The following is a 22,117-nucleotide window of genomic DNA, read 5'->3' on the forward strand; positions in this document are numbered from 1 at the left end:
GAGAAATTACCGGCAACAGTAAGGTAAAAGTTAAAAGAATAATAAAGATATAATGAAATATAATAAATATATATATATACATGACAAATTAAGAATATGAATAAATAATAAAAATAGGTGAAATAAGGCGCAGCAATGTGTAAACGCCAGGAACATGGCAAGTACTCTATTTACAAAATGTTAAATGAGAATTTGTAAATAAGAAGCTATTTACAGAACGAGAAGTTGTAGAAGAAGAGTTATGGGTAGTGTGGAGTTACGCAAAATGTCCATGTACAGAGGGCACAGTAGGGCAGATGGATATATTGCACTGTTTGTGCATGTGAGTGTGTCTACATGTATGTAGGTGTATGTCATGTCATGGTGTGGAGAGAAGGTTAAACGGGGTGGGAGGGGCAGTGTCAGTATATGTGGGTGTCTGGGGGCTTATTGCAAAGGCCTACTGCTGTAGGGAAGACAATGTTCTTGTGGTGGGAGATTCTGGTTTTTATAGACCTTAACCTCTTGCCAGAGGGGAGTGTTTTAAAGAGATCATGGCCTGGATGGGATGGGTTGACCATGATATTTCCTGCTCGCCTCAGTATCCTTGAGGCATACAGGTCCTGGAGGGATGGCAGGTTGCAGCCAATCACCCTCTCAGCAGAGCAAATGATACGCTGCAGCTTGCCCTTGTCCTTGGCAGTGATAGCAGCATACCAGATAGTGATGGAGGAGGTGAGGGTGGACTCTGATGGCGGTATAAAAGTGCACCATTATTGGCTTTGGCAGGTTGAACTTCTTCAGCTGCCACAGGAAGTACAACCTCTGCTGCGCTTTCTTGGTGAGGGAACTGATGTTCAGCTCCCACTTGAGGTCTTGGGCGATTATGGTGCCCAGGAAGTGAAAGGATTCCACAGTGACGACTGGGGAGCCACACAGGGTGATTGGGGCAGGTAGGGGTGTGTTCTTTCTGAAGTTCACAACCATCTCCAAGTCAAGTCAATTTTATTTGCAAAGCCCACTATCACAAATTACAAATTTATCACAAGAGGCTCCACTGTCTTTAGAGCTTTAAGCTCCACTTGTTTTGGCTGCACCGGGACACCAGATGGTCAGTCATCCCCACCAGAGATAAGCCCAATAAGGGTAGTGTTGTCAGCAAACTTCAGGCGCTTTACTGACTGGTGACTGGAGGTGCAGCTGTTTGTATACTGGGAGAAGAGAAGAGGGCAAAGGACACAGTCTTGAGGGGAACCGGTCAGAGATGTGTTTCCCTAGCTTCACTTGATGCTTCCTGTTAGACAGGAAGTCGGTGAGCCACCTTCAGGTGAAGTTAGGCACTTGCAGTTGGGAGAGCTTGTCCTGCAGCAGATCCGGGATGATGGTGTTGAAGGTGGACCTGAAATCAATAAACAGGATCCTGGCATATGTTCTTGCAGTGTCCAGGTGCTGGAGGATGAAGTGGAGCACCATGTTTACTGCATCGTCCACAGACCTGTTGGCTCTGTAGGCAAAGTGCATGGGTCCAAGGGTGGGTTTGGGTTGGTGATGGTTTTAAGATGGGACAGTACAAGATGCTCAAAAGACTTCATTACCCCAGAGGTCAGGGCAATGGGTATCCTGTGGGCATTGGTTTTTTGGGACGGGGATGATGGTGGAGGTCTTGAAGCAGGCTGGTACATGGCATGTCTCCAGTGAGGCGTTAAAAGTATCTGTGAACAGCTGATCGGCACAGTGCTTCAGGGTGGAGGGAGAGACAGAATCTGGTCCAGCTGCTTTGCGGGGGTTATTTCTCTTGAACAGCCTGTTAACATCCCTCTCCAGGATGGAGATAGTTGTCACTGGGTAAGAGGAGGAGGGGGCCTCCAAGGTGGGCAATAGTGGACAAGCCCGGGCCCATGCTGAGGTAGGAGAGGAGTAGCTGGTAGATGGAATCACGGGGGATGGTGTCAGGACTCACCCATTGTCTTTCAAATCGACAACAGTACTCATTCAGATCGTTGGACAGGTGCAAGTCATCTCGGTTTGTAGTTGGTAATCTGTCTAAGGCCCTCCCAGACAGAGGCTGAGTTGTTTTCTGAGAACTGTTGTTAAAGTTTCTCAGAGTACAGTCGTTTAGCATCTCTCACCGCCTTGCTAAACCTGTATTTAGGCAAGCTGAACTAACAATAATAATAGTTTAAAAAAAACTAACCTTAATGTGAGCCTAATACTAATGCCCAACTTTTAATACTAGACCTAAGTATATCCCCAATTGTAACCCGAGTCATACTTACCAAACACCACAGCTGGCTATAAGACCCACATGAAAACGAGATGGTACATCTCAAGGGATATTGTCACCTTCTTAAAATAATGGCCTAAGTCATATTTTCAAGTTTTAAAAAAAACCCAGAATAAACTGACAAATTATGTTTCAGTTTCAGTTTATTCTGTTTTTTGAAAAACTTGAAAATATGACTTAGGTCATTATTTTAAGAAGGTGACGATATTCTTTCAATAATTTCCTGTCCCATCAGGTCAGTCCATGTAGCTAGCTGTTATGTCTGTGCACAATTTTTGTTGTCTTTGTAAATGTTTTTGATCAAACGAATGCTAAAGCAGCATTGATGCCCACCTTTCCTAGCATAGCCATTGTTGTCATTTTTAAAATATGATGCTTCTCATTGTCGTCATCAGCTAAACAGCTCCCCATAGTTCACTGATTGGTCCGGCATCCTGCTGCCGGGAAAACTCAATTCTCTGTGGATCCTTTCCAGACTAATTAATATCTTTTAGCAAACTGAGCTCTTGAGATTCAGCCTGGCTTCATGAGGCCAATAAACCAAGTCCCTAATCCAGAAATAACCCTTATCCTCAAGGACAGGGGTGGCTAACCATGTGCCATGGAGAGCCATGTGTGTGCAGGTTTTCATTCCAGCCTGACTCCACACCAGGTGATTTCACTGATTAGCAACCCTTCAACCAAAGAGGAAGAATCTATCAGTGAAATCACCTGGCGTGGAGTTGGGTTGGAATGAAAACCTGCATACACATGGCTCTCCATGGTGAGCCACCGCTGCTCAAGGGGACCAAGACAATTTCCCGACAAGGTAGCTTGTTACTGGTTTTACTAACCTTATGAGGACATTTGGTGTCCAAAAATATAGACGATCAATGAGAACACACAGACATGCACACTGTCGTGTACTTTTGTTTAAAAGCCTCATTGAGATGTCCTGTAGGTAGTATGGTTTGATATCCCATATTCACGGTGTCCAGTAAGCCTAAAATGCTGCTGTTCAGATGCTACGGCCATGCTAAGAAAAGCAGAGTAAGGTTCAATGACACTCGAAACACATTACTTATTGATATGCGCTCCAAAATAAGCACTTCACATTTCTGCTTTTTGCTGGGTAAAACGATATATGCTCTCTCTTTTTTTTTGCACGGTATGCTTTTACATACTGCATTAGATTACAAAGGGGGGGAGTGAGGGCAAAGTGGTACTTTATAGGATGTCTGGAAACAGCATACGACCTACATTGCCAGGGAAATACACAAAGACCTTTTTTTATCAGGTTGATTTGTTCACTAATGAAAGCTGCTGTCAACTCCATTCTCAAGGGGTATGAGTACAAGCAAGTTTCTAAAATGACTTTCTTATCCACTCTTATTGTGGTCTGCTGAAAGGAACCCAACAAATAAGACTATTTGTGAATGAAAGTGTCACGCTCTCTGACAACTTCATTGACTTTGGTGCCGTATAGGCTGATGAAGCGCTGCATAATAGAAAGAACCCACTTGATATTTCATGGTACTTTATTCTGTTTTACTGTGAGCCGCTTTGGTGATCCACTCACCCTCTACTTCAGCCATCTTTGCACTCAGAGTGACATTTGAACCCAGCCTTTATGGATTCCTCAGCCAGAGAGTGTTGAAGAGGTTTATTTGTAGCTTATGCAGCGTGATGTTCTGCTTCACACATGACATCTAAAGGCTGGCAGTATCGATGGAAACTCAGGCATCACATTTAATCGCATTAAAAAAACCCAAAAACAAATATCCAACAAACCATGATGCAGAGCAAATGCTTGTGCCCAGAAATTAGCAAATGATCCCACCCATCCTCTAAACCACCTGTTCAGAAGCGACTGTTAGACAGACACGACTGTTAGACTATGTGCATCAAGAAAGTACATCACCGTGAGGTATTTTTCCCCCCGCGTGCCTTCAAATCTTCCCGATCAAGACATTTAAACTTAAATCACATCTCGCCCCTCACATCCCATCCTACTACCCCAAGTCACTGTGGATGCTGTTTGCGCTCTTTTTGCCCCCCCCCCCCCATCAATTGGGATCAGGAATTGGGAAGATTTGTTTGTCTTTTCATTCCATGCGCCTGCAAACATGAAATGAAACAAAATATCGTTTCCCCCAGCCCACAGCAGTGCAACACAAAGACAAAAACACATCCAAACCACAAGAACACATATATGCAAACTAAATAACTACAAAACACATATAGCCAACATATCAACAAACAAAAAAAATCACTGTCCAAGAGAGCAAACGCCAGGATGACTGTCAGAACTGCCGGTCTGCATGGGCTAGCAGTTAGCTTAGCCCATGCAGACTGGCAGTTCTGGGTGGACAGTTGAGTATTCATTTTGCAAAACTAAAAATGTATGTGCATTATTATCAATAACCACATTTGGAGTATTTTCAGGGTGTGCAGTCTCAGTAATATTAGTACTATTAGCACTAATACTGTCCACACTATTATTATCTTTTTTTTCTTTTAAATTTACTCCTGATTTTCTCCCAATTTAGTGGCCAATTGATCCCTATTCTAGTTCAAACACCCACCCTCGTACTGCATGTGTTCCCTAACTGCACCTCTCCAGCCAGCAGTCTCCTGGAGACGCCTCCCCACTTCCGTGACAAGGCAAATTCAGGCCGAACCACTGCTTTTTCCGACACACCCAGAGACGCATTCATGTGACGAACACAAGCCGACTCCGCCCCCCTCCCGAAGACAGCGTTGCCAATTATCGCTGCTTCATCGAGTCCGGCCATAGTCGGATCTGACGAGACCGGGGCGCGACCCCAGTCCCCAGTGGGCAACTGCATCGACACAAAGCCGACGCTTAGACCGCTACACCACCGCGGACCCTCTATTATTATTATCATCATCATTATTATTATTTCTGTCTGGCGTGCTATATATTTTCTATGCATCTTGTGAGGTCCTGAGCTGTTTAGATCTAAGCTGTGTGTTTGCATGCAACTTGTTACACATAGGTAACAGTGCGTTGTGCAGTGTGTGTCACTACATGACATCAGTGACGCCAAGAAGAATTCTGATACACTCCTTTGTGTTGCATGATCACACCATGTATTGGCAAATCGCGGTTTCCGATTCTGGTGCAAAGCGCCGAGGTTAATGTGTGTGGAAAAATCTCTCAGTCACACAATCAGTTGACCACACACACACACACGCACACAGAGGAAGGTTGTATTGTTTTGTACTCACTGAGGAGGATGATGACACAGAGTAAGATGGCCACCAGGGCTCCGGTGGTGAGGCCATCGGAGAAGGGCAGAACCTCTGGGTTACAGGACTGCATGTTACCCCGGCTGTCGCAGGCACACACGCGAACAATCAGCGTGCTGGTGCTGCTCTGGATCGGGTAGTCGTTGTCTGAGATCACCACGGGCAGGAGGTACATGCTCATCTCCCGGCGACTGAAACCTCCCCTTAGAGTCAGGATATTGGCAGTGTTATCTACAGGAAAAAGACATACACAGGGATAAGGCCATGGGGGAGCAAAAAAAAAAAAAAAAAAAGAGACCAGTTTCTAGATTCTACATTATTCTGCATTATAGACAACACAATGTTTTGTTAAACATTTTGTTCAGTAACTGGCTTCACATTATCCTTATCTCCGTGACCTAATTGATGACACCCTAACTGATATTTCCCCACAATGCCTTTGTGTTTACTTGCGTACAAAATGCACCCTTGGTGAAAATGATCTAAATAAGCATGGTACAGACAGCAAGGTATGATCCCCGGCTAGAGAATTCAGTAGAGGGGGAACTTGGCAGGCACACTGCAGTAATGCACCAGCATCCTAATGTGTGTTTCAACGTTTGAATAATGCTGTTCTTTAAGTCAGTCAGTACTCAGATTTATCTTTTTTATGTCCAGTAACCTTGAACACGGCATAACAAAACATTCAGTAACCTTTTCTGTTGCTTGTAAATTAGTAATTGTGTTTATTATGCTTTTATCCATAACAGTTCTCAATTGTTTAATGGGTGTGGTCTATTCCTCATTAATATTCATGAGCTGACCTCTGAGTGACAAGTAAAGGTTGGTGCTAAGGATGGGTGGGGTTTCATGGTTTGATGATTTGATCCGATTGGCTGTATGTAAATGACTGCCTGATGTCATCATGAGTATAGGGGGGGAAAGATCGGCTGAGAAAACCTAACCTGGGGTAGCGCTTTTGAAAAGAGAAAAACAGCAAAACTGAATTCAACCTTTTATTTATTCATTTATTTTTTTCAGCTGAGAGAGACAGTACCAAATCCATGACGACTGAATAAGAAGTGAAGCTAAAAATATTAGTGTTCCAGTTTCGGTCCAGCTTTACGGCTGGGCCGAGCATCACGGTGAGCATAATGGACCTCTAAATTGTGACATCAACGTAGAATATGGACCTGAATGTGCCAAATTGGGATGAAAAGGACAGAAAGGAAATTAGATACAATCTTCCTAATGTCATTATACTTGTGGAAAAACTCCAAAAGAGGGAATGAAAACCTTTGCAAGCAAGGCAGAAATCCAGTGTATATATTCTTCATTCAATCCATTAAAAGTATCAGCTATAATTTATCCCATTCTCAGTCACTTTGGCTGTTTTAATGTTATAGTTTTACTGTCATTTTATTTCAAGTATCAGGACAGTGTGCGGGAGTTCTCTCTCCTCTTGCCGATGCAGATTTCCTCCTACGCACCTGTCCACTAGAACCTGAAGGCGTGCAGGAGCCTTTACAGTCATGATGTTGTAGTGGAAATATAATGGTACTAAACATGGAGTCAGATGAAATCCATTGCCAAAAATAGCAGTCTTAACAAATTTAGACTGGTATTTTAATTTAGAAGACTGTTACTTAATTTAGACGTAGGTTTGGCAACCATATTTTGCTTAAAGAAAAAGCGAGTCATTTTTCAAACATTTTTCAGTTTCAGTATTGGCGGTTTTTGTTGTTTTTGTGGTACTAGTCAAGCGATCAGCCTCATTCTACCCTGTCCCACGTTAACACATATTTACCCCGCTTACCTGCAGAAGAGATTTTTATCTATTCCAGTTTTTCAAATATGTTAGATCTGTAGTTTTATTTACTTTAAAATGTTATCTTCATATCCTTGTGTTTCTGTGTTGCGTGTATCCCAAAGTTCAACTGCAGGTTGACTGAAATATTTCTGAAACAAGTGGAACTATTTCACGTCACTGGCAGACTTTCGTTGTTGTTTCTAGATTTTAAAACAATACGAGACTTAAATAACTTGTTGTGGTGGAGATCCTGCATTATTTAGCTGGGTAAATTAGTGTAGGCTCATAACTGTGCGTTGTTGTGCGTCAGTGCGGAGATGGTTTATTCTGGGCGAGCATTCGGTCTTTCTGATTCTAATGATCTCTTATGGGGAAAGTGCAAGTATCCATCTATGTTCCGCTTGACACCGGGAACGCGGTGAAGGTTTATTAGGGTTCGCACAACTCGAAGCCTGTGTTCTTTCGCGTTTTCTCTTTCAGCCACGGTGCAGGAGAGTAAATACTACCAACATCTGCAAAGTTCTCGAGAAAAAGAAAACTCAATCAGATAATACAAACGCCTGCGCAGAGGTTTGGCAAAAGTTTTTGAGGTAATATAACCCACGTCCCAAGATGCATTTCTACGGCTTTTCTGGCCTATGAGAAAGATAGGGATGCATTGTTACAGTCACAATATTTACCTCAAACCTGGTGAGCAGGGGCGACGGCTCGGCGGACAGAAAATCACATTCTAATCTTTTGCGAGCACGTATCTTATTCAACCTGTTTACTTGACTCTACTGTGTGATATACAAGAAGTAGCTGTGTGCAGTACAACGATAAATAGATGTGGCATAAAAATCATAAAAGCTGACTTGATAATAGCTGTCAGTGCACCTGCAGTTTGGCCATGCGGGCCGGTCTGAATCAGCTTTTCAACAAAGGGTGCCAAGCATAGACTTCTTTTTCCCTTCTTTCTGCCGTCATGCATTCACATACACAACCTTCCTTCAGTGTTTATTATGATTACATAGCTGATGTAATGACACATTTCCAGCATTTTCTGAGCAACAATAATGAGTACCTGACTATACAATCATTTGCTGCCTTCACCTCAAGTTTGTATTTTGTAGGTTTCCTTTTTTTACGTGGCTCTGAAATCACAGCAGCGCTCATATTATCATATTTATCTGACTATGCACAGCAAAACACTGAACGGTGCAAAGACTCGCTCTGCGGAGAAAGGGTGTGAAAACGGGTCATTTCACAGCACGATTTACCTTCCCTGTCAACTATGGTGAAGTTTGGGTTGGACGCGCTTATGCTGAAGACAAACTTGTGTCCAACCAGGGGTTCGTCCGTGTCGACTGCACTTATTGTCTGAATCAACTGTGGAGAAAGCAGGACATGGCGTCAGACGGGGTTCGAGTCCGTTTTCCGCGTTTTGCCAATAAAGTCAACATGGGGGGGGGGGGGGGGGGGGGGCACGAGTTCCTCAAGTTCCAGTTACATGCAAGGCATACCATGCAGCGTGTGCAACTTTCTCATTTGGAAAGGAAAGGGCAGCAGCATCGTGGAAGAATGGACCTCATGCATACATAAAAATCATGCATCACAGTCTTGATACCTTCAGTATCAGGTCAGAGACGGTAAAGTCTGAAGTACCTGTCCTGCTTTGACGTTCTCGCAGACAAAGGTGTCGTAAGACATCGCGAATTCTGGTGCATTGTCGTTGACGTCCAATACCTTGATAAATACCGGCACTCGAGTGGTCTGCCGAGGATTATCTGAAACGGGGGAAAAAACAAGAGTTAGGAAGGTATAACAAAACCATCTCCTCTGTAGCCATATGTCTTACATGGACTTTGTTTTATCCGTTAGCGTGCCAGTTACAGATGGCATCGTGTTGGTAAATGAAAAGGAAGCCGTAATTACTGATCTCAGTGGCCACGACAGAGATGTTGTGCCATTTGGACATTTCCCTGTCCAGCGCCTTCAGCGTGGTGATGGTGCCGTTTACAGAATCAATGTTGAACAGCCGGTCCAGGTCCGTGTGGCGGTCAATGGAATACCTGCGACAAGAGGGCCAACAGGAAGTCATGTTCACATACACCACTTCACTCCATGTAAACCTACTAGACATTAGTAAAACCAGAACCATTTTATCCACAATATCTATGTATTTAGTAGTAAATCTATCCAGTGACGATCCGTCCATCAGTCTGTCCATCCATCAAACTTCATTTATATAGTGAATTCCATGTTAAAATGAAATGCTGAAATGCACTTTACATTAAATGGAAGAGTGCACAGATAAGAAGGAGATGATAAAAGAAAACAGCATAAAAAGTAAAGCGGGAAAAAAAACGAAATGAAAGAAAGTGAAGAAGAAAACACGATTCAAAATAGAACTGAGTGAATTAAACCAATGCAAGTGATATTCAATTAACAGCAAATTAAGAACTAATAAGTTAAAGTACAAGTGATTACCTTAGGTCACCCCTATCTATCTGTCTATGTGTCTGTATGTCTGTCATCTACTAAAATCTATAGAGGGGAATATCTCGCGGACTGCCTGTAACATGAAATGCAGGTGTGTGTTGCTGCACGAGCACACAGACGCCCCTGATGATAAACACCATCAGAGAAATCTACTACCACACTGCTTCTACTACTATCAAAAAGCATCAGCTTGCAAGTCTATAAAGCAAAATGTGTTGTACACATGACACCATTCGGTGTTCCCTGCAGCATATTTACCCCATGCTCTCTGTTTGCTCAGAAGAGGATAGGTCCTCCCTGCCGCCTCCTCATTCATCATTGTCAACTTACATATTCCACTGACATTTAAATATGCAACACAATACGCCATGTGGCATGGGCAGAGAGCGGCATATCTCTGTGTCAGAGACGGACAGGCGCCATATGTGTGGAATAGCGGTGCCGAGCTGTGCAAATCGATAGAGCAAATTAGACTCTTTCACTTTGACTTTGTGCCGCGCCGCAGAGGGCTTACATAACTTCAGGAAATAAACACTGTCTGCATTCACTTCACAGGGCCGCCGCCGCCGCCATCTTCCGCTGGGAAATTACCAGAGGGACCCATGAATAATGTTCTTTTCTTCCCTCTTCACGCCGACACGTGGCAACACTGATGGATTAGATTTAGCCAAACTGAGCACATTTTCAAAAAACAAACAAAAATAAATCAGGTAATATTAAACCAATTACAGGCTAGACTGTTTCCACTACAGGATGTATCGTGACATGTTAAAATATGTACATTGTTAAGTTCCGTACCCTTATCATTAACACGGGGGACAAGAAACATCCACGAGAAAACAGTCGGCCCTCTCTGGCAGTTACTTAACCTGACAGTGATGAATCAGAACTTTGTCTAAATATGAGCGCCTTATCCGCCCGCAGGATGGATGAGCCGTGGAGAGGTAGGGGACTGCATTTGGCATTCAGCGTCCGGGGTTTTGCCTTTGTTTCGCAGTCCGGACACCCGTCCCTCGTCAGACTTACTTGACCGTCTTGTTGTCTGCGTCGGGGTCCCTGGCCGACACCACGCCCACGAAGCTGCCCGCAGCCGTGTCCTCGTGCACCTCGATGACGTAAGGGTTCCTGGTGAAAACGGGAGGCTCGTCCACGTCCTCCACCGTCACCTTGACTGTGGCGTAGTCTTTGAACTGGAAACCGTGGATGAACCGCGCGTCCAAGTACGTGTTTCGCACCTCCACTCTGAACTCGTAGTCCCTCTTATTTTCATAATCCAGCGCCTGAAGATGAAAGAGCAGCAGAAATCACGCTGCAGACTATCCCCTGAAAAACAGACCGCTTCAAGGATTTTAATGGGCATCTCATTGCATTTCATTTGTCTGACTTGATCTTATTCATTCTCTAAATTCAAAGTTACAAATCCGAGTGAGGAATATTGATCTTGAGGACTTTATAATGAGCGAGCCAAAAAGACTGCTTTATATTATTCATTTTACAAGCTCACAGTATCGGCTGTATCTTCTCGTTTTATTCCGCAGCTCAAATTTATTTGAGCCCTATATCCTGCTTATATGATGAAATGTTATCACGGGGGCCGTTTCTAATCAGAAACTATACTATCTAATTTTTCCGTTGAAGTTAAATACTTTGTATAATTGGCTGAAGCTCTGAAAGATGTGACTTGGCATACAAAGGAGAGCTGAAAGTAATTTTAATAACGACAAAGAGGCTGAAGTTGGGATCCGGCCTCCGTCGTACCGTAATGGAAATTTGGAGGGAGTCAGGAGACATTGCTGAAAGTCAAAAGATTAAAGTGCCTTGGAGTCATCAGCCATCAACCCCGCGATGTCGGCAACATGTTGACGTGTAGAAATAGGGAACAGCTAACCGCCACGCGAAGATAAGAGAGGGGGAAAATGCCCTTTCAAGTACTTCAATCTTGTCTCAATTCTGATTCTTATGACGGGTCTTTTGTGCCCTTGTGGTGGAATAGTTACACTTGTTTTCAGTGGAATCTGCCTAGTTTAAGGACTTTACCCAAAACAGCAGGAGGAAGTGAGCTGAATCATTGAGGCGACGTCAGCGTTGTTACACCTGATTCAGAGAAAGGGCTTTCGGGACTATAACGCAATTTGACTTGTCGATACGGCCGTTTCTCTGGGATGTGTCTGGCTGGCGGCGGATACGGACGGCTTTGTAAAGGACTCGCAGAGGAGGAAAACAGTGATTTACTTTCTTGATTATGACGACACCCTCTTGTGTGGTTTGGTCAGTGATGATGTTGAACATGTCGTGGCCGCCAACGATGCTGTACTCCATCTCGGCGTTGCGGCCAACGTCCGGATCATCTGCTTTAATGCGACCGATAGCACCGCCAACCTCCGTGGACTCTGCAGCAGTCACGCGAAAAGAATCTATAGACGATAATGAAAGACAAAGGATTTGTGCGGTGTGTGCATGTGCGAGGCTGAATTTGGAGGGAAAAAAAGATCGATCATATTTTGAGTCATGAACTAAAGAGAGGGAAATAGCATCTTACGATTAGCAAAGCGCGGCGGGCTGTCGTTCACATCCAAGAGCGTGATGCTGACGGTGGTGGTTCCCGAGAGCCCTCCCATCTGTCCGGCCATGTCTTTGGCCTGGATCACCACCTGGTAGTGTTCCTTCACTTCCCTGTCCATCCCGGGCAGGGCCGTCTTGATGGTGCCTGGCGATAGAGAGACGTTTCTCCCCGTTAATGGTAGTTTGATCTCATTTTAGACACGCTGTAGGTGAGTAGTGTGAATAACGTCTTCGAAAGGGTTCTGTCTTTAAGTTGCTATGACTCACAGACGCGTCGAGCCACGTGTGACAGCCCACAGGGGAAATGAAACACCTTTTTTTTCAGGAAGATTAAAACTGCAAGCTTAAAAAACCATCATAAGTGAAATAAATGTGTAATAAATAGAAGTTTTTTGGCTAATCCTGGAACATTTTGCACAGATTAAATATGCAAATGAGCATGTGACTTATTTTGCAAGATTAAATACATATTTTAGTCCGTGCACTTTAAGGGAGTATTTCTTCATAATGATAAACAAAGTGCCCAACTCAAACAATCTGACAAACAAACATCAATTCTGGGGGGGGGGGGGTGTCTGGGTTTTCAAGACTACCAGTACTCATGAATGGAGAAAAACCCTTGACTTTCTAGTTTGTTCGGTTGTCTTTTAATTTTTTATTCGTTTACAAACTCAAATAACTGAAAGGGCTCATTGTGAATGAGCGTTTGTTTAGGATGGTTCACCGTTTTCTGAGTCCACAGAGAAATATGGCTGCCCCTGCAGGATGCTATACACCAGCTTGGCACTGTTCCCGTAGGTTTGATCGTCAGCATCAGTGGCTGTCACAGTGATAACAGATGTACCTGGAAAAACAAACAACCATGATTGGGAGCGTATGCAAAGATCACAGATCAGGAACATGTATTTGTCGTTTCCCACAACAGTGCAACATAAAGGCAAAAACACACATCCAGAACCAACAAGAACACATCCAAACTACAAAACAACTACAACACTACAGAAACACATCTCCATCCATCCATTATCTGAACCGCTTATCCTGCTGTCAGGGTCGCGGGGATGCTGGAGCCTATCCCAGCAGTCATTGGGCGACAGGCGGGGAGAAACCCTGGACAGGCCGCCAGGCCATCACACAGGGCCCATACACCCCCCCTCCCCCCCCCCCCACACACACACACACACACACACACATTCACACCTAGGGACAATTTAGTACGTCCGATTCACCTGACCTACATGTCTTTGGACTGTGGGAGGAAACTGGAGCCCCCGGAGGAAACCCACGCAGACATGAGGAGAACATGCAAACTCCACACAGAGGACAAACCAGGATGACCCCCAAGGTTGGACTACCCCGGGGCTCGAACCCAAGACCTTCTTGCTGTGAGGCTACCGCACTAACCACTGCGCCACTGTGCTGCCCCACATAGTATATCGAACATATCAAAAAAACAACTTTTTTTTCCGTTGTCCAAGAGCATGAACGCCAGCCAGGATGATTGTCGGAACTGCCAATCTGAATGTGCTAGCAGTTAGCTTAGCCTGCCCCACTTCCGCGTCCTGTCAGACCGTCCTCGGCATTTCTTCTTCGTGCGCAGCGCCAGGCAGGACCGTGGTCCCTGGGTCCACCGGACGCAGCAGACCAGGTTCCCCCAGCCAATCCAACACCAGCTCTCCCAGCCAGACACCCTCAACACACCTCCCTGCACTCTACATGACAACACCAAAAACACAATCAATGCCAGGCAAGGCCACCGCCAGTACACCCTCTGTGTTATTGGAACTTCTGGCTGCATGGGCTAGCAGTTATCTTAGCCTGCCCCGCTTCCATGTCCTGTCAGACCGCCCTCGGTGTTTCCTCTTTGGGCACAGCTCGGGGCAGGGTCGTGGTCCCCGGGTCCACAGGACACAGCGGACCAAGCTCCCCCAAGCAATCAATGATGGCACAAGGCAATGCTTGAATATAACATATTGTTTATTTGGTAATTGGTCATGTTGAGAAATTGGTTGAGCACTTTGATTCTTTTTCAGAAACGCCCTGATTCACGCTCAATGCATCTGCACATGGTAATCTGCTCAACGGCACAACCGCTGTGCCCTATAACTGGCTCCGGAGCAGCCCCTCTGAAGCAACTGCATCGCTGAAGGGCAAGGGTTGTTCATGTAGGGGAAAGTATGAATCATTTACCGCCTCCCTACCTCCTTTCATTTTTCCAGATGCAATATGAACCGGAGACCTCTTGGTTCAAACTGTGCTTGACATTTGCTTTAAAATTCGGCTTCATGACACATTATCCCTCCCCAAACCCACTGGCAAACAGCCGCGCTACCACAGCCAACTCTTACATTGAATACAAAACAAAGAACTGAGGAAATAGTGAGTCTCTTCCACACAGCGTGCAGAATCTAGGTTCACAGGAACGGATCTGAGAAGTGAATGAAGACGCACAATCACACATCAGAATCAGAATCTGTTTTCACATGAGAGGCTCACTTGACTTTGCAGACTCACTTAAACGACATTTTATTTTTTCAATATCTGCATATATAGAAATACATTTGGTGTTGTCTGTATTTTAAGTAATATAGGATTATTGCAAGTATAATGTAATGCCAGTGATGTCTATGTGAGGCAGTGCTTACATTCTATATACATGTAAGGGGTCTAGGATGAAGAGTTAGAAGAAACTGTGACAAAAATAGAAATTTTTTTTTTTTAAAAAGGTAGTATGATAAATAAATAAATAAAAAGCGACTTCACATGTATGGGAGGAGGCATGTGGTAGTCTGCAGCCCTCCCTGGGTCAGCAGAGGGGGTGAAGCTGCGACCAGGACGGCTCGGAAAAGTGGGGTAATTGGCCAAGCACAATTCGGAGAAAGGGGTAGGGGTGGGGGGGCCAAAAAATATGAGATGGTGGAAGAAGACACTGGTAACAAACATTTAAAGAAACTCGTACAGGTGTAATGAGTATTGTCATTCCCAGTATGTACTAACACGGTGTTTCTCAACCCAGTGCTCAAGGACCCCCTATCCTGCAGATTTTCATTGTAACCCTGCATAGGTAGCCCTGCTTGTACTTACTCGACCAATCATCTCGCAGCACTTAATTATGCAAGGTGTGCAACATCTGACAAAATTCATTGCTGATTGGTTGAATAACTACAAACAGGTACCTATTCAGGGTTGCAAAGAAAATATGCAGGATAGGGGTTCCTTGAGGACTGGGTTGAGAAACACTGTGCTAACAGGTGCCTGTAGCGTTAAACTAGACATTAGCATTAGCATGCTACCGGTCTGATGCAATCCTCCTTTCAGCTGCATAACACTCAAATTTGTCTTTTGAGATGAGATTATGAGAGTCAAATGTTTGAACTGAACAAGAGATGGGAAGAAAACTTGTCCTCTAAAACACTTCATTGTATTGTATTGTGTTATATTGTATTTATTGTATTTTATTCTTGTATATCTTGCAAGAGAGGCAGCTATTATGGCTTCCAGTTGAAGTTGTGGAGCTTTAGACCTTTAATCTTATCAAATGGCTGGTTTTAGGGACCTTTTGCAAATCCAACGAATAGTAATTTCCAAGGATATATTTACTACCTGAGTGGCAATTTTAAACACTGGAAACCAGTAATGAGAAACTAAACACTGCTTGCTTAGTTTTGTCTTGTTTCTCCGGAAAAAAAACCTCACTGGAGGCATTTTTTTTTAAGTCCTGGGTGATCCAACCAAGCGTTTCAATAACACCTCAATTAAAGAAAAAAAATACTGTCCTTGGCATCCCAGAGACCTCTGCTGTGTCCTGCTCGGGAAGGATTGTCTCTGTGCATACTAATGAGCACTTGAACATCTGTCTCGCTTAGTCCCAGTCCTGATAGCATAAAAGGGAGCCGCTGATTCTTCATGCCTGGCTGGCTTGATTAACCACTGTGTTCAGTCTGAGTGCACGAGGCAGTTTATTAGCCTGTAGAGAAGAAGTGGTGACCCTGACCCACCTTTTGCCGTCGTCCGTGCAATTTAGAAACCTGAGATGCGACACGTCATGCATTCCAAATAGGGAAACGGCTTCTTTTTTTTCTTTTTTTTTGTCATATACACAATTAGGTTTTGATTTACCCTTGATTGCTTCCATGTATTAATTTACAATTGCATAATTGGGGATTGATTTCAAGTCGCCGGAATCATTTTCATATGCTTTGTTTATATTCGCCACAACTGGTTTATTTATAGTACTTGAATGGAGTGAAGTGGAGTGCAATGAAGCAAGGCCTTAATTAGAAAGATTGTGACAATATAAACTTTCAGTATTTCCATTGCCTATTAAAAATGGCAATGGCACTACTTGTTCTGAATGCCCAATGAGCCAACAAGCCAATGCCAAGTATGGAACCGTGACTTTTCAGGACTGTCGTTTAAAATTGGTAAATGTATGGGAGGATTATTGGAGCAGAAATCCCATTTCACAATTATTACTTGACTTATATGTAAGTATACAGCTGAGGCTGTAGACCACCGAGCCGACGCGTAAATTGCTCTACACAGTGTTTACCCCGATGTTTCTTGGTTGTTCTACCACTCAGTGCAAGATGCTGATTGTATTTCTATGCTGCTGTAGGTAATTTGTATGTTGGATAAACAAATTCAGGTTAAAATAGATAGTTGGCAAGTTCTCTGTGAAACATTTTTTTGTAATTTATAATGGATCTCAAAAGTTTGGAATGCCCAACTGATGAACCCAAATTGTTCAGCTGTCCAAGCTTGTTTTTTTTCCTCCCCAACTGTATCTGGCCAACTACCCCACTCTTCCGAGCCGTCCTGGTCGCTGAGCCACCCCCTATGCCGATCCGGGGAGGGCTGCAGACTACCACATGCCTCCTCCCATACATGTGGAGTCACCAGCTGCTTCTTTCCACCTGACAGTGATGAGTTTCACCAGGGGGATGTAGCGCGTGGGAGGATCACGCTGTTCCCCCCAGTTGCCCCTCCCCCCCAAACAGACTGACAGAGGAGGCGCTAGTGCAGCGACCAGGATGCATACCCACATCCAGCGTCCCACACGCAGACACGGCCAATTGTGTCTGTAGGGATGCCTGACCAAGCCGGAAGTAACACGGGGATTCGAACCAGCGATCCCCGTGTTGGTAGGCAACGGAATAGACCGCTACGCTACCGAGACGAATAGTTAGCAAGTTCTCAGTGAAAGATTGTTTGTGATTCATAATGGATCTCAAAAGTTTGAAATGCCCGACTGACGAGCCCAAATTGTTCAGCTGTGCAAGGTTGTTGTTATTTTGAGAAACGTACTAAAATGTACCTCTGAGAGGTCTTTCCTTCACCAGCCCCAACAATGTAATTAATAGTAAGCGGTAAAATAAATAACAGCATATAAAACAAATGAATAAAAAACAAAAATCAAGACTTTACTCACCAACTTCTGACATCTCAGGGACGCTGGCAAAATAGAGTTCCTTTGAGAACTTGGGCTCATTATCATTGATGTCGTGTATTTTCACATTAAACTCAGTGTCAGGCTCCAGCTCGGCATTGGTGTTCCTGTCCAGCACCTTGGCGTGCAGGGTGTACATGGCCTTCTCCTCTCTGTCCAGCCTCTTGGTGGCGTGGATGTCGCCCGACTTTTCGTCAATAATGAACAGGGTCCCCGCACCTTCTCCTGTGAGGATGTACTTTACGTTCCGGTTGCCGTTGTCCATGTTGGATTGCAGCTGAAAATCAGAGAAACGCGTTTAGATTTGGACCCGACTGAATCAGAATAATTTTGTTTGCCAGTTAATTTTTCTTGGAAAAGCAGGAATCTGACTTGTTGGGTTAAGTTTGACGGTTGCAAAGACATTCCTGAACGTATGTCCCCATGTATTTATATAACATTTATAATGCCATGTTATTTATATAAAATATTTGGACCTGTGTATGTAAAACTCATGCAAGTATTCGATAACGTCAAAGTAAGTAAGTCTGCAAAAACACACTAAATTACATAATTCTATGTATATAAGCAATGCAGCACAATAATTAAAACTCACTGTAATTGAATGAACTGTCATTCAAAGATCCTAGATTGAAAACACGCATTTATTTTTTTTATTTTTTGGACCGGCTGCTTTATGCAATTGAATTGACATTACAATGTCATGTCAAACTTAAATGAAATTCAATGTCATCTGTTTGATATTAATATGCTGTAATGTTGGCCCTTACCCTAAGGGAAGTCCATAGAGGCCATCCAATAATACCATTTTGGTTTCTGTTGTCTGGTGATCACAACTTATTTTTCTCATGATCACGAGATTGTGAAAGTTGTTTTCTTGTGATGACGAGATAACTTGTCACCTAGGCTCCTGTAATACGGACTTCTTTAATGGTCACTGCTTTGGTTGCTTGCAATGGCGCCCAGCTGAATGACGTCACCCGTTGACGGACATCAAACCGACGGATCCTAAAAAACTGCCGCTGTTTTTATGACGTCTATCTAAGATATGTATTTATTGTTATTATTTAGCACTTACATCCCAACCATTTATTGTCACAGGCCCACCTATTTATTATTGTGTATTGTAAAAGGGTTATGCTTAAGTCGTGACTTAAGAAGAAATGTCACTGGACAACAAATAAATCTCAAAATGAGGCCCCTGATGTATTATAGATAGAAGGATAGATAGATAGAATTGACTGAGACACTTGATATAAGCAGGTCCTCTCCCGTCTCAGACAAGAAAATTACATTTCATAGCAGTTATTATGTTTGTTTTCCAAGGCATTACTACAGGTATGGGGCTTGAATTGCTCAGGTTAGGGTTAAGTCCAATGGCAGACTGGCCATCTGGAGCCCCGGGAGTTTTCCCGGTGGGCCGCTTGACAATTGGGGTCGACGCAAAGCAAAATATAAATAACCCCAGCCCCCACTTAAATAAAAATAACCAAGTGCTGTGTGTCTGGACTGGCCCAGGCGAGTGGGCTGCCGGCCCACTGCGGTTAGTGTTAAATCTGTCAGCCTGTCTCTCCCAGCCAGTTACTTTTGGTCCGGTCCATTCTAACGTTTCCTGGGCCCCGCCCCTTTCCAACCTCTGTTAAGTGGCGACATTTGGATAAATAGTGGCGTGGAACAAGATGGACAAGCAAAAAGAGAAAAAACGTGAAGGTGGTTAAAATTCTTTCTTTTACTGGTCAGATGGTTTCAAAGATTCGTGCCCCCTTGCTGCCAGTGCCATTGTGCCAAAATGTGCTGCTTCTAGCCAACCTCCTAAGAGCAACACATTCCCCTAATTCTATTTTACATCTATTCTACTAAAGTTATTGTTATAAATATTGTTCAGTAATCTTGTTTATGTAAAGTGTGGCATGGTTTTTGTGGGTGGTGGTGTATTGCTGGGGGGGCGGGGGTTGGTGGGCCGGTCTGAGTCAAAAAGACCAGGGCCATTTTTCATTCCCAGTCCACCCCTGGTTAGGTCTGAAAAGAAAGATCTTGCATTTCATCAGGAAAATGAGCTTCAAAGTAAGCCAAAATTACTAGTTTGGTTGTAAATGAGTCAGAAATGATTATTAAACAAAATTTGTCACTATTTCCACAAAAACAGACAACCCCCCCCCCAAAAAAAAACCCCTAAAGACCTTTCATTGCATGTGTTAGGCCTCCAAAGGGCTCGAAAGTAAACCCAGATCAAGGATGTGCTCCTGAAATGTTAAAATTAAAACTTTGTTGTAGGACTAAACCAAATACATCGTTGGAAAGGTCTCGACCTGTAGCATAAAATTATGTCAACCCTTAAGATTGTAAATAGGTCCTGCTATGAAATATTGACCTCTGAACCTTGACCTCAGTGCATGTTGGAAGGCTTATTCTGCAACAGTAGAGGCTGCAGACATGGGACCAACTGTTATAGAGAACTCTTGACTTGGGGGTGTTGTCAAATATATATATATGAATAATTCTACCTGAATTTCGTAAGCAAATATTTTTGAAGTAAACGTTTTGATATATATAATATAGCCCTGTGATGGACTGACGGCCTGTCCAGGGTGTCTCCCCACCTGCCACCCTATGACTGCTGGGATAGGCTCCAGCATCCCCGTGACCCTGAGAGCAGGATAAGCGGTTTGGATAATGGATGGATGGATGGAAGTTTTGGCTGCAAAGTTCTATAATAGTCAGTTTCATAGCCCATTTCATAACCTATGATGTCTGCAATTATTATTATTTCCGGGTGGCTATTTTTCATCTAGCCTCTTTACTAAAAGCGTTCCTTTGTGGATGCTGAGCTTGAAAAGGTGAGTTGAAAATGAAAACCATAATGACCCAACTGAGAAATCTGGCTGTTTTCACTTTTTCCGGAAAGGAATCTGCCTCAGCACCCGGGGAGTCTGAGATGGCTGACATACTCCATTAGTTTGGTTCAAATTAGTCATTGATTTGCCCTCCAAAGTGTGCCTTTGAAAAATGATAAGATCTGACCCACAGCAACAATTGCTAAAATTAGTCACCTCCGACCTATCCATCAACATGGAACAGCTCCAAGTGTCGTGGAGCAGTAATGGAGGCGCGCTGTGACAGACACTTGATTCAAGCTCATTACTGTACTGGATCTGTCAGTGGATATATTTAGAGCACTATCTCATGGGTTCACATTTTAAATGACAAGTAGTTAGGGACAAAGTGTGTACGTCAGAAACTTATTAATATTAATGTCCACATGCTGTGAGCAAACTTTTTAATTTTTTTTTTTTTTTTTTGCAATCCAGTTAGACAGTTGCATTGCAGTTTAGGAAGTGCACAGCCACAGTGCTAACTACTTCCTGGCAGAATGGTAATAAGCAAGAGTTGACTTTTCACTGTCATCAGGTTTAAATGAACAATGTGATCAGTAGTTGGATAGTGGTGTGCAGACTCTCATCACTCAACAACTCTCAACAACTCAGAGAATATCACTAGGTATGAAATTTTACACATCTCCTTGGCACGGGACAGTTCATTCAATATTTATGAATATGAGAAACTCTCTTCTAAGCTTTGGGCCATTGAAGCAAGACGCTAATCTGTGACTTGCTCCGCTGTGAGGCCCAGAACTGCTTTTGACAATGAATGACAGACTCATTTCTGCGAGTCAGAGAGAGTTTGTAGGAATTTTGGATTGAAATGAGATTTTATAGAGCAGCAACACTGTCTGGTCTGAACCTGAACTTCGTGCACCCCCCCCTCACACACACACATGCATACATGCATACATATTAACCTCTGAACCTTGACCTCAGTGCATGTTGGAAGGCTTGTCGTTCTGCAACAGAAGAGGCTGCAGACATTGCATCAACTGTTATAGAGACCTAGCTACATACATACATAGAACACCAAAAAATTTAATTATTACCCCCCCCTTTCTCTCCCCCAATCGAATTTTGGCCAATTACCCCACTCTTCCGAGCTGTCACAGTCGCTGCTCCACCCCGTCTGCCGATCCGGGGAGGGCTGCAGACTACCACATGCCTCCTCTGATACATGTGGAGTCACCGGCCGCTTCTGACAGTAAAGAGTTTCACTAGGGGGACATAGCGTGTGGGAGGATCATCCCAGCCCCCTCCCCAACCGACCAGAGGAGGCGCTAGTGCAGCGACCAGGACACATACCCACACCCGGCTTCCCACCCGCAGACACGGGCAATTGTGTCTGTAGGGTCGCCCAACCAAGCAGGAGGTAACACAGGGATTCAAACTGGCGATCCCCGTGTTGGTAGACAATGGAATAGACCGCTACTCCACCC

At 43.9% G+C, this 22,117-nt stretch overlaps 1 protein-coding gene across 2 annotated transcripts in view; it reads right to left on the reverse strand.

The window, feature by feature from the left end:
* LOC130130126 (cadherin-10-like) overlaps positions 1 to 22,117 on the reverse strand; it is a 29,190-nt gene that overhangs the window by 1,882 nt on the left and 5,191 nt on the right. The window contains exons 2-10 of one of the 2 annotated variants that reach the window (XM_056299857.1): positions 17,779 to 18,073; positions 13,072 to 13,191; positions 12,325 to 12,492; positions 12,018 to 12,199; positions 10,812 to 11,065; positions 9,219 to 9,355; positions 8,949 to 9,070; positions 8,564 to 8,672; positions 5,495 to 5,746 (exon numbers count right to left, since the gene is read on the reverse strand). In XM_056299857.1, coding sequence (XP_056155832.1) covers positions 5,495 to 5,746; positions 8,564 to 8,672; positions 8,949 to 9,070; positions 9,219 to 9,355; positions 10,812 to 11,065; positions 12,018 to 12,199; positions 12,325 to 12,492; positions 13,072 to 13,191; positions 17,779 to 18,073 — 1,639 coding nt within the window. Of the gene's footprint in view, positions 1 to 5,494; positions 5,747 to 8,563; positions 8,673 to 8,948; positions 9,137 to 9,176; positions 9,356 to 10,811; positions 11,066 to 12,017; positions 12,200 to 12,324; positions 12,493 to 13,071; positions 13,192 to 17,778; positions 18,074 to 22,117 lie in introns of both variants that reach the window. The other variant, XM_056299856.1, reaches the window with a different exon arrangement.

The sequence above is a fragment of the Lampris incognitus genome, chromosome 19, assembly GCF_029633865.1.
Source record: "Lampris incognitus isolate fLamInc1 chromosome 19, fLamInc1.hap2, whole genome shotgun sequence".
NCBI classification, from domain to species: Eukaryota; Metazoa; Chordata; class Actinopteri; order Lampriformes; family Lampridae; genus Lampris; species Lampris incognitus.